The sequence below is a fragment of the Equus asinus genome, chromosome 4 (assembly GCF_041296235.1).
Source record: "Equus asinus isolate D_3611 breed Donkey chromosome 4, EquAss-T2T_v2, whole genome shotgun sequence".
Classification (NCBI taxonomy): Eukaryota; Metazoa; Chordata; class Mammalia; order Perissodactyla; family Equidae; genus Equus; species Equus asinus.
The window spans coordinates 74,783,578-74,797,437 of record NC_091793.1 but is presented as its reverse complement, the minus strand read 5'-3'; the positions used below and the strand labels follow the sequence as shown (position 1 = coordinate 74,797,437).

The window sequence follows — 13,860 nt, the reverse complement described above, 5'->3', positions numbered from 1 at the left end:
TAGGCTGTGCCTGCCTCAAATCTCAAAAATTCAGTGTTGTCTTTGCATGTATACTTTTACTCAGCAAATGCTTGTAAAGTGCTATAATGCATCAGACAGTATACAATGAAGTTAAAATAAAGAAGTCATGTGCTTGCTATTGACTTTAAACAGCTAGAAGTCTAGAGAACTCACTTTAAGAATAAAGAATAGACTATCGAGGGAGCTGTCGAAATGCAGGTGTGTACTAATAAGACATTGAGGATTTTTTGAAGGAAGATTCTGATATCATATATATACAGTGGAGTATAGAATGACCTTTTGGTTTTTGCTTCCAGTAGCATGAGAAAGTGGATATTTTAATAAAACTCTCCTACCTCAAAAACCCTAAATTGTAGATATATTTTATTTATTTTTTGAGGAAGATGAGCCCTGAGCTAACATCTGCTGCCAATCCTCATCTTTTTTTTTGCTGAGGAAGACTGGCCCTGAGCTAACATCCGTGCCCATCTTCCTCTACTTTACATGTATGACACCTGCCACAGCATGGCTTGCCAAGCGGTACCGTGTCCTCACCTGGATCCACATTGGCGAACCTAGGGCTGCCAAAGTGGAATGTGCAAACTTAACTGCTGTGCCACTGGCCCAGCCCCTAAATTCTGGATATATTTATACCAAAAATGCATTTGAAGTGTTAGTCAGCTAATGGCTTATATTCTCTGAAAACAATACAATTGAATTAGAAATGAGTAACAGCAATTATAACTCAAAAAGCCATACAATTGGAAATAAAATATAATTTCTACATTATTCATGGGTTCAATAAGAAATATATGTATATGAACATCTAATGTTAATAGTTAAAAAATAACATAATAGATTCCAATTTAGAAATAGGACGTGAGAAACGCAATAGTAGAATTTAATGATCTAGAAAGCAAAAATAGAATAAGGAGATTTAGCAAAATAAACAATTGGTTCTTTGGAAAAAATAATTAAATCTGTACTGTCTATAAAGGTTAATTTAAAAAGTGGGACGGCTCCAAAGTGTAAGTAATGGGAAGGAGGCGTAATTGCAGATTTAAAAAGTATTTTAAAATATCGTGAATAACTGATGTCAACAAATTTGAAAACTTGAGTGAAATGGATAAATTCTGAAAAAAAAAAGCCCAAATCTTACTTAAGAATCAGAAAATCTGAATTGCCCGTAATATTAAGGAAAAAGAATCCGTGCTTTAAAATTTCTTTGCATCAGGCACAAGTGGTTTTTAAAGGTGAGCTCTACCAAATATTCAAGAAGTACACATGATTTCATGGAAACACATTGAGAAAAGAGAAAAGGACAGAATATTTTCTAATACATTTTATAATACAGCTATCATCTTGTAACCAAAACCAAATAAAGACTTTATGAGAAATGACCGTTACGGTTTAGTTATAAACTCCTAAACCAAATATTGACAAATCGAATTTTTCAACCGATTAAAAAACTTACTAAATAATTTTTCACACAGTAATGGTAAATTTTCTTACAATTTAAATATCTGTAGTCACCACCTTTTCATCTACATGAACACAATTATAATCATCTTAAACGATGCAGAAACAAGACCCAATAAATTCAACAAAATCCGTATTCCAAAACCTTAGAAATTTAGGAATAAAGGGAACCTCTTTAAGCTGATAAAGGAATTCACCAAAAGTTTAGGAAATATAGCATAATCTAGAATGGGATGTTAGTTACATTCCTTTTAAAAATTGGCACTGAGACAAGGAATCAAAATGAAGTAGCTTGAATATGCACAAAACCAGACAAGACAGTTTTAAAAAATGACCACCTAAGAAAGAGAGAAAAATAACTTGATAGGGAGAGGCATGTCTTGGAATATTGCTGGTAAAAGGAAAGATGGAAACAAGCGATAGAAATTAAGAACTCTACAGAAACAAAAAGCTTATTAGCTATCGGAATACACGGATCCGCTCTCAATGGTGCCACCTTAGGGTGCTTCCTTGGGTACTAAATAGTTCTTAGGGAACTAGTACTAGTGCTCCTTAGGGACACTGCTCCTTAGGGGACTAGTAATAGAAATCTAGTGAGTTACCTAATCTCTCACCACTCTTATGCATCTATATCCTGGCCAATCCCAGATATTTATAAAGAACAAAATTTGGCTGGCAATAGACATACAAAATTACTGTATGAGGAAAACAGAAAGTACAATAAAAATTTCTGGGCCAGCCCTGGTGGCCTAGTGGTTAAGTTTGGCACACTCCACTTCAGCAGCCTAGGCTCAGTTCCTAGGTGCAGACCTGCACCACTTGTCAGTGTTCACGCTGTGGTGACAGCTGACATACAAAAAGAGGAAGATTGGCAACAGATTTTAGCTCAGGATGAATCTTCCTCAGCATAAAAAAATATATATACATAAATTAATTATTCATAGTAAAGACATATCAAAATTATATGTAATAAACATATATAATATATAAATATATTAATTAATAATATATATTAAATATGTATTTAATAAATATATTTTAAACATGTATTTTAAATAAATAACCATATGTGTGCGTGTGAGTGTGTGAGTGCTTCTGCAACCTCAGCCTAGGTCACGTTGGCCCTCAAAGTGTGCCATTGAAGCAGAAACACTGCTTCCGGAAACTTTGAGTTGGCCTGTCCCAGGCTGTCTTTTCTCTGGCTGTCTCTATCTGACTGTCTTTAGCTTTTTCTTTTCTGATTGTCTCAGCCCCTCTGGTTGTTTCTGGCAGCCTCTGGCTGTCTCTTTCCGAGTGTCTCTCTCCCTCTGTCTCTTTTCTGCCAGTTTTTTTTTTTAAAGATTTTATTTTTTTTTCCTTTTTCTCCCCAAAGCCCCCCAGTACATAGTTGTATATTCTTCGTTGTGGGTCCTTCTAGTTGTGGCATGTGGGATGCTGCCTCAGCATGGCTTGATGAGTAGTGCCATGTCCGCGCCCAGGATTCGAACCAATGAAACACTGGGCTGCCTGCAGCGGAGCACATGAACTTAACCATTCGGCCACAGGGCCAGCCCCTGCCTGTTTTTATCCAACTATTTCCTCCTGTCTCCTTTCTTACTGTCCCTGATCCTCCAGCAGTCTTCTGACTCCGGGTTCATTGGAAACATGATGAAGATACTCCTCCCCCCAAAATAACCATGCAGCAGAGGAATACTGTAAAAACAATGCTCCAAAAAGAATTAAATATTATTAAATAAGTATTTGGAGATATAAAATTATCAAATAAGAAATTCAAAACTTAGAAAAGGACTTATAAAGTAGAAAGAAAAGTTTTAAACCAAAAAGTGACAGATTTCAGGAAGGAAATTGAAAAAATAATACAAAATAATACCAGAAATAAATTAATCAAAAGATGACCAAGGGTAAAGAGATATTGCTGAAAATATGCTAATGGGTATCAAGAAGAAAAATGAAAACAGTCAATGGAAAGAAATAAAATAAAGAAGTAGAATGGATCAGAGTTAACAGTTAAGTAAGACAAGGAAATAAGAATCACCTGATATTTAATTGAAGGTCTTAGGAAAAGCAAAACAACGGGAGAGAAACGACATTTAAAGCCATAATCCAAGAACAAACCAGAAAAACAAAAATGTTCTAGAAACAAAAGATACCTTTGGGTGATGGTAAGAACATAATTAAAGTTATTAATATAAAGACAGCATGTAAAACAAAATAAAAACCTAGCACCAAATTTCAAAACACTAAAAAAAATTATTAAAAACTACCTACAATAAAACCTCATTAACCATAATATCCATAAGAAATACGTAAAATATGATAGAGTTTTTTAAAAAGTATCAGTCATGCCAATAGATGTAAACTGTCTTAACTTATTGACTAAAATTTAAAAAAGGGGTTTTCAGATTGGCTCTTGAAACAGACCTGATTCAAGCTTTTATGCGAAATACACATCTAAAATAAGTCGATTCCTCTCTGAATACCAGACAAGAAGAGTTTTCATGCCCCAAAGCATTAAGAAGACTAAGAGCAGATCCTTCATAATGCTCAAGGTCACAAATCATGAAGAAGATATAAAATTTAAAAATGTCTATACCCATGCCCCAGAGAGTGCAGTAGGCACCTTCATAAAGCAGAAATGCACAGAAGCTACTTATATGTAGTAACCTTATTGTACTATTCTCCATCCAAACTAAATCAAATCGACAGAAAATTAAGTAAGGCGATAGGTAGATAGATGGATAGATAGATAAATTATATGTGTGTGTGTATATATATATATATATATATATAAGTTTGAACACACTCAAGAGATAATATGAATATGGAATATTGACAAAAGTTGAACATACATTAGGTCATTAAAAAGCTCAATAAGGTCTACAAATTAGAAATTATATAAAACTATGTTATAATCACAATGTAATAAGCCTAGAAGTCAATAATACATTTTAATGGGCTTTTCAACTAGAAATTTTTAAAAAGTAAATCCAGTTAAACAATTCTTTGGAGAATTCAAATCAAAATTGCAAAATTTATAAAATAATAATTATAATAATAATAAGAATTACAACAGTTTACATCAGAATCCGTTAGAATAAAAGCCATAGCTCTACCAACTTACAAAAATGAAAATGGAGGAATGAAATGAGTTGAATTCTCAATTCATGTAGAAAATTATCAGCAAAATGCAACATAAACCAGAAAGATGGAAATAACTAAATTTGAAGCAAAATGAAGTAGGTTATAAGCAGAAAAATGTAGAAGTAATAAATAAAAAAAGTAATGCTTACCCTTTGAAAACACACAGACTCACACACAAATAACACACACACCACACACACAAACGTGACAAAGAACAAGCTCATTCAATCAAAGAAAAAGAGGGAAAAAGCAAACTTATACAAAATTAGAAATGGCTAGTGGGAAATAAAAGACATTTTAATAAATCATGAGAGTATTTTGCAGAACTCTATGCCAATTAATTTGAAAATTTAGATGAAATGAACAATTTCATGAGGAAATACACTTAGCCAAAACTGTCCAAGGAGAGATAGAGAGCTTAACTAACTAATGACATAGAAGAAATAGAATGTTATCAAAGAACTACACCACAGATGAGCACCAAGTTCACGTAATTTCATAGGAGAATCTTACCAGACTTTCAGAGGTAATGCCAATACAATTTAAATTGTTCTACAGAATGGGTTTTGTTTACAGTTGCTGTAAAAGCCTTTTATAAAATTTAATGTCAACTCCTAGTTTAAAAAAATATATGGAATTGCTGGATAATTTCTTAACATGATAAAACATACACACCTTAGCCCAAAAGCCAATCTAGTGGCATTTCCATTAAGGTCAGGAACAAGGAAGGATGCACGCTATCTCCAATACTGCGTATTATTGCTTTGCAGGTATTATATAATGTTAACCAGACAAGAATAAACAACCAGCCATAACATTTGGAAAAGTACTCAGTGAGACAGCAGGATAGATATTTAGCATGCAGAAATCATTAACATTTTCATATATGCAAACATTAACCAGTTAGAAGGTATAATGGAAGAAAAAACCCCATAAGACAATAACAACAAATATAAAATCCTCAGTAATTTGTATGAAAATTGAATATATATGAAATGAAATCTACAAAACCTATATGAAGACAATGTTAAAACATTCCTGAAAGACATGAAGAAGACTTGAACACATGGAAAAATATCTTGTTCTTGGATGGAATGATTGAAGATCATAAAGAGGTCAGTATTAATTACAAACTTAGTATTGTCCCAATAAGAAATTCAACAAGTTTTTATTTACTTGAACTAGATATGCTTATTTTTAAAGTTCTTTTGGAAAAATAAACATGTAGTAATATCTAGGGAAATCCTGAAAAAAGAACAATGAGCTGGGATGAGTGCTAAATAATATAAATGTTAAAAAAATCTATAACTAAAAATGTGTGATATTGGGACATGAATTAACAAATACTAATGGAACAGCATAGACAATACAGGAATAGACGCAGGTACATGTGGAAATTTAATATATAATAAAGACATTTCAAACAACTGTAAAAAATGGAAATTTTTTATAAAATAATTTTGGGAAAACTGAATAACCATTAGGAAAAAGATAAAAGTAATTCCTTATTACCACTGTAACCTTAAAATGATCAGAGCTCTAACTTTAAAAAATAAAATCTTACATATACTAGGACAAAGCATCACCAAATTCTTTGTAACCTTAGTTTGAGGAAACCCTTTAAACTATGCATCAATACCCAGAAATGATATAAATATATGTTGGCAAATTGATTATATAAAGATTAGAAAAAAATGGGGGGAGCATAGTACCACAACCAATGTCAATATGAAAGGACAAACTAGGAGAACATATTTGCAGCTTATATCACACATAAATGGATATAAAAACATAACTTTTTAAAAATAAAAGAATACAAAAATATCTGATAGAGAAAAACATTAACAGAGAGTCCAATAAAACAATTATGCAAATGGCATAATATATATATATATATATATATATATATATATAAATATAAAGACGCTCAACTTTTCTTCTAAGAGAAATGCAAAATGACATTACACAATATACCTGTCACAAATTGAGTTTCACAGGAAGCCAACTATGAAATGATCAAACTGCAGGACAACTATTCCAGAGGAGATCAACCACTTTGGAAAGGAGGGGAAGGAAGGAAGATGGGGCAGAAGAATTTGAGCTGCAATGCCATCTGAAGGAAGGCTTCAGCTGACCCCACAGAGAGTTCTGGACTGGGATGGCCCTTCAGAGAAGTCCCAAGTTAGTGCAAGAGGCCTGGGCTTCTATACTACAATATTGACAATCCTTGGATGGGGGTTACCTCTGAAAAGAGATATGATTTTGGGTGAGGACATTTTCTTCAGTCCAGGCAATCCCCAAAGAAGACTGACAGCTGAGGGCCTTCCAGCTGCACTTCTAGCCACTGGTGAAGTAGGTCCTTCCTTCCAGAAGGGAGTTCTGGTTGGCATATCATAGTGTCTACCTAAGCACCATTTCTCACCTACCAGACTGGCAAAAATTCAAACACTGAACAACATATTCTGTAATATGTCCATGGGAAAATGGGCACCCTATACATTGCTGGTAGATGTGCAAAACAACACTCTCCTTATGGAGGAATATATCCTGAAGATATTTCCCTACACGTTAAACAACAAACATATACACAGGGTTAATCACTGCAGCATTATTTGAGAAGTGCATCATTGGAGGCTCCTTGAATGAATTATGGGGGAAACATGTAATACTAAAAAAGATGGAAGAAAATCTATAACACTGGATATATAGCATGTCTCACACACCCTCTAATTTATATATATGAAATATTATTTTTTTAGTTATAAAAATTTCCCCCTAGAAAAGAAGAAAAAATAAGAACCTAATGAAAAAATTTTTCTAGATGTGGTGAGTGAAAATGGGATGAGACCAAGACTTCTCTTAGTGTATATGCTCATATATATAGTATATTTTTGAACCATGTACATATTTTTAAAAGATTCAAAAAAAGAATGAGGACATCAAAGGCTAAATTGAAATATTGAGAAGCAAATGCACCTAAAAGTAAAGCAAACTGATACAAATTTTAATTGAAGATATTACTAAGCACATACACATTTATACATACACATGCACACACACACACCAAGAACATATAGAAATCTATCTATCTATCTATCTATCTATCTATCTATCTATCTATCTCCTCTGAAAAGGCCCAGAACTAATAACATTAGAGTAGCAATGAGCACATCTAACCCCAGATACTGATATCTAAACACCATAATCCAGTAGAAAAATGTCCTTAAAGAAATGATTGATTACGGATACAGGACAGAGGAAGTAAAATGACCTTAAAACGTCTTATTGTGCAGAAAAGAAGGAAATGCTCAAAGACTAATGTAATCACATCCGAAGAATAGAGAGGTTGGCTTGAAGGGGTTCTCACTAACCAAAATCTGACAATTTCAGCATCATAAAGAATAACAAAGTAATGGAATGTAACATATTGGATTAAAAATGTTTAAGTCTAATGTAATACAAGGAGGAGGGGGAGAAAGAGTGAACAGGTGAGGGGAAAAATTAGGAGAAGTTCTTTTTACAGAAGAATGCCACCTAATAAATATAGAAAGGATGTAACAATGAGAAAATCACTTTGAAATGGTAATTTATTCAGGGAAAGGTCACGAATGGGTGCCAAAACTACTGAGTGAAAAGTTCGTGGAGAAAAAGTTATTCACATAACGTGCAAGTCTCATCCCACTTTTGATTACAAGGCATAACGCACTTTTACAATCAACATATCTCACAGTTACCATGTAAACAGCACTGTCATGCGTCGGAAGATGTGAAATGATGCGCTTCTTATATGAAGCAAGGGAGGTATCCAATATCACCTACATGATATTCTGCCCCAAAAGGTTAGCCTAAATTAAATCATAAGATAGCAATCAGAGAAATTCAAAATGCTTGACATTCTATAAGAACATTGGACCAAGAGTTTTCAAAATGGTTAATATCATAGAAATCAAAAAAGATAGGATAGGGCCAGTCCTGGTGGCCTAGTGGTTAGGTTTAGCCAGCGTGCTCCACTTTGGTGGCCTAGGCCAGTTTCTGGGAGTGGACCTACGCCACTCTGTTAGGGGCCATGCTGTGCTGGTGGCCAACATACTAAAAAGTAGAGGAAGATTGACACTGATGTTAGTTCAAGGCGAATCTTCCTCAACTAAAAAAAAAAAAAAGATAAGATAACTGTTTTACTTTAAAAGAGACTAAAGAGATGACAACCCAATGCAATATGTAAACCTGATTGGGTTCTGTATTTAAAAAATATATAGGAACTATGTAATACATTTATATATATTTATAGAGAGAGAGAAAGTTACTTGGAGCAGTTGTGGAAATTAGAGTATAGAATATATATTTAGATGATATTAATGTTAATATTCATAGGTGTGGTGTGTGATTTGCTCATATGAGAAAATATTGTTAATCTCAAGAGAGGTATATTGAGGAATTTAGCCTGAAACAGCCTGATGTTTGTAACTTACTTGCAAATGATTCAGCAAACAAAAGATTGGTGAGGGCAAATATTCAAAAGTTGACATTTGAAATGTTGAATTCAGGTAAAGATTGTATGGGCATTCAGTGTACTATTCATTCAACCTTTCTGTAGTTTGGACATTTTCTCAATAAAAAGAAAGTGAATGAGATACAATTTCATACTTATTAGTTTGACAAAACATTGAATAGTCTGATGATATCAGCTGTTGCTGAGGAAGTGGGGAAGATGTGGAACAAAGGAAACTCATATTGCTAATAGACTATAAATTGGGACAACCTGGGAAAATAATTTGTCACTATATAGTTAAGTAGAATTCATGTATATCCTCTGACCAAGCAAACCCACTTCTTGATGTTTTCTCAAAAAGACACTCCCATGTGTATCAGGAGACATTAATAAGGCTGTACATAGGCAACATGTTTTTAAGAGCAAAAATTTGGAAACAACTCAAATGTCAAAAAAACATAAATTATTCTCCATTCATTTAATAAAATGCCATTTAGCAGTGAAAATAAACTATGGCTATGAGCATCAACATGGATTAATCTCAGAAATAAATTATTGAGTGAAAATAGCAAATCTTATAGTAATGCACATACTACAAAGGTTAAAAGTATATAACAGTATTTCTTCAGAATAAAATTTATTCTGAAGTGTTTTATTTAAAGCTGCCCAAGCTGCGCAGCTGTCAATTATTTACATGAAAGTTATCAACGTCCTATCTCTGTGCCAAATGCCAAGATGGCTTCCTATGTCAAGGAGATGCACAGGTGATGCTCACCTAGAGAGATTTTTCTGAATGATTTTCCTACAGCACAGGAATAAAGACATCATCCTACCTGGATCTATGCTTATGTGAATGTATGTGCATTCTTGAAACTGAAAATGAGAAACCCAATGTCAGCTGAGAATTAAAAAATTAAAAGTGACACTGGCAGTTAGTACTTTGGTGTTGACTGGAGAGATGCTGTTTAAATAAAAAGAAAATCAATATTTTCTATTTCTTTGCAGAGTAAAAGTGAGCAAATTACTGTGCGGCATCTGACATCAGGAAACTGGGAAGTGATAAAGATCTTGGCATACGATGAAGCGACGCAAAAAATGTGAGCATTTTTTGTTCTCTAGTCAGATTGGAAGTCAGCCTTGTCACTGCAATCTTTTCTGCCAGATTTATGTTTTGCTTACCACAGTCCTAGTCCAAACAACTTGGCCATGTGTAAAGAACAATCTTTTCTTTAAAGACTCTCCCTATATTTCACCTAGAGACACACTTAGACACACTTACTGAGACGCATGCGCACACACACAGAGTCAGAAAAATTGAGAGAGATCATGGAAAAATTCTGATGATATTTTAAGAAAAAAATATGTTTCCCAAATGGATCAAAATCTTGTGATTAATTAATAGAGCAGCTCTTGCCTGTTCTTTGACAGTTTGAAATTTAAGTGAAAACTCAGGGTGGCAAAAATTGATCTGTGCCTGATATTTTTGTTGTTTTCTTGCCCGAGCAGTTACTTTCTGAGCACGGAGACTTCTCCCAGAGGGAGGCAGCTGTACAGGTAAGCAATGTGCAAGGATCTCCCTACACAGGTTGATTTCTCAATGACTATCTACGCAGCACAATGTTGGGATGGCAAAGTCTGAAGTTTCATTTTTTACATGGCTAAGGGAGAGCCAACTGCGTATGACAAAACCTCACCCTCTTGGTCCAACCCCTTGGCTCTGGACCTTTGTGAGCCTGAAGGCTGGAACCAGAGTGAAGACCACCTTTCTGCTCCTCTCTTATTTCTTTTCTTTACTGCTTTTACAGACTCAAAATATCTTTTTTTCTGAAGCTTGCTTCTCTCAACTACCCACATCACAGGTATTTACATACTTTCCCTTGTGGCCTTTTTTTCTGCTAAGCCTCATTTTGAGTTTTCAGTGCATTAATATAGTGCCCATGCAATTTATTCCTGAACAAAATACAGCACTGCGAACACTTAGTAAAAGGGATAAAGCAGAAATTTCTCTTTCTCCCCTTATAGTTGTAAAATCCACTACTATTGTTAAGACAGGAATGCTCATTGCTTACTAAAATAAAGCAATGGATGGGGAATATTTTCATCTGACCAATTTTCCCAGTTGGAAAGTTATATTCACCAAAGGGGCTAAGGGCACAACTATTTGGTATTAAAATGTCTCCACTCAGAAAGCTTTCCCCAGGACCTCACAAGAATGACTTTTATTTTTGTCTGGCAAGCCACTTACAGATTCTAGACTTTACATACACTTTCTAATTTTTATTTCACAGATCCATTTTTAAAGGGTCAAAACTGCCATGGCATATTCTCAGTGGAAATTCATGTTTGAAGAACTGTCACCACTGATTCTTACCAAGTACCCTAGACTCTCCTTTGAGAGTGAAAATGCGTGTTTAAAGTACCCTAACTCCCTCTGATTCCACCCACATGCTTATTTATCTATAAATTACTTTCATCTAAAGCAAGCGTCTCCTTTTTATCACCTCTTCCAATACAACATTTTCATGTTCTTTGTTTTTTCTCTTGGAGTCTGGAACTCATGTTCTCAATTCTAATGACTTCCAAAGGAAGAACAGCTGTTTATTTAAAGAGACTGATTCTAAGTTTGGTTCAGAGGTCTTGATTAAATTATTGGTCACTTTTTCCTTTTGATGACCTGAAACTTATTTCTCTTGAAACATATACTGTGATTGATATTTGCAGTTATCACAAATATTTTAGAGACATAGAAATAGTTGATCAATGTTTTATTTCTCTCATGGTGTAAGTCTTAAAGAAGAATGACAGTGTTGGAAGATTAGACTTGGCCCAGTACAGCCAATGGGGCTGCCTCAATCTCTCTTCCCTTTATTAACTAAAATGTGATTTGAATCACAATGACTTCTTAGATTTATTTGTGTGTTTAACTTATCTCTCTAGTGACTAAGGCAGAACAGTCAATATATCTATGACTTGTACGAGTGTAGCAGGCTGTGTTATAAAGAAAATTTAGTACCAATAAATTTCCCCTTAAATAGCTCATCAAATGCCAATTGGCTTGACTGTAAGATAATGTTAGTGTTAAACCCAGAAAACTCAATCATGTCTTGTCCAGGTCATAAAAATAATCGTTAGTTGACTTAATTTACAGGATTAGATACCTCTGCAGAGTCAGAACTGCTACTATATTCAGTGTTACAATTTTGCCTCAAAATTTGCATTTCTTTATTTCAGCAATTTCATAATCTAAATAATGAGGAAATACCAACATAAGTCTGTAGGAAACTTGGATCTGAAAAGTTATATGAAGGAGTAGAGAGACAAAAGTTTTAAGTTCTAGTTTTGTCACCAAAGAGCTGTGTGCAACTGGTACACATTCTTAGTCTTTCTTTGGTGATGGTTGCACGACATTCTAAATGTAATTAATGACATTGAACTATATACTTTAAAAATTATTAAAGTGGCAAATAGTATGTTTTATGTATACCACAACTTAAAAAAGAAATTCACACCACAATTTAAAAAAAAAAAATTGGGTATGATTACCTTGTAAGTTTCCACAAGGGTAAAACTGACTGAAGTGTTTAAGTACCAAGTATATATTAATTGCCTTGACTAGTAAAGGGAAATTTTGGATTTATATCAGCTCAAAATGTTTCAGATGTGAAATTTTGATGTTGTGAACTCTACTTCATATTTCTTCTCAATTGCTTCTGATGCCCACACCAACACCCCTGTTCCCATCCCCACGCCTGTAGCATCTTGCCCATCAAAATCAGCATGACTGTGATCCATTTACAAATGTATAGCCAAAATCATGTGTGGTTCCAAAATTAAATTGAGACTGTTTAGTCCAATCAGGTTTTATAAAATGTATCATCAACAGTGTTTTTATCTATCAGCATAATTTATGATTCATCTTTATTTATAAAATAAATGATTCTATATATGAAATTTAACCTTGGGTAAATATCTCAACACTTCTGACCTTAAGCACCGTTATTTGTAAAATAAAGAGATAATTGCTTTTCTTTTTACCTACGTTCTCAATATCTCAAAGTATATACGATCATTAACATTATATATATTATCATACAAAAATAACTTTTCTTGGAGCTGGCCCTATGGGCTAGTGGTTGAGTTCAGCGTGTTCAGCTTCAGTGGCCCAAGCTCAGTTCCTGCATGCAGACCTACACCACTCATCAGTGGCCACACTGTGGTGGCGACCCATATACAACATAGAGCAAAATTGGCACAGATGTTAGCTCGGGGTGAATCTTCCTCAGCAAATAATGATAATAATAATAATTTTTCTTTACCAAAAACTTCAGTGCAGATATTTAGTGAGAAAAATTTGGCCCTGATGCTAAATTCTAATGTTTAGAATGTTGAATTTAAGAAATCATGAGCTTGATTTTTTTATGTGACTTGTGAAAATATTTACTAGTTCTTTCTACTAATATTTTCTGAGGGTGACTTTATGATAGTCTCTGTGGGCAATTCCTTTTAAGACTTTACAAGGACTTTGTATATCTATAAAGAAAATACAGATAAGAATAAGTTATGTTGAGTCTCATGGAAATTGATTTCTTTACTTTTAAGCATACATATGTACATATTACATACATACAGGTGTACATTTTATTACAGAGAAGAAAAATGTGTATGTCTTAACTTTAGTAATGTAAACAATGCTGTAGCTCCTCTGTTTATGTTAATATTTCAGTATAGATGCCACACTTTCAAGTATCTGG

The 13,860-nt window shown here is 33.9% G+C and overlaps 1 protein-coding gene across 4 annotated transcripts in view; it reads left to right on the top strand.

The window, feature by feature from the left end:
• DPP10 (dipeptidyl peptidase like 10) overlaps positions 1 to 13,860 on the top strand; it is a 1,237,611-nt gene that overhangs the window by 1,172,797 nt on the left and 50,954 nt on the right. For all 4 annotated transcript variants that reach the window (XM_044769066.2, XM_070507564.1, XM_044769065.2 and 1 more), the window contains 2 exons: positions 10,115 to 10,206; positions 10,616 to 10,663. In XM_044769066.2, coding sequence (XP_044625001.2) covers positions 10,115 to 10,206; positions 10,616 to 10,663 — 140 coding nt within the window. The remainder of the gene's footprint in view (positions 1 to 10,114; positions 10,207 to 10,615; positions 10,664 to 13,860) is intronic.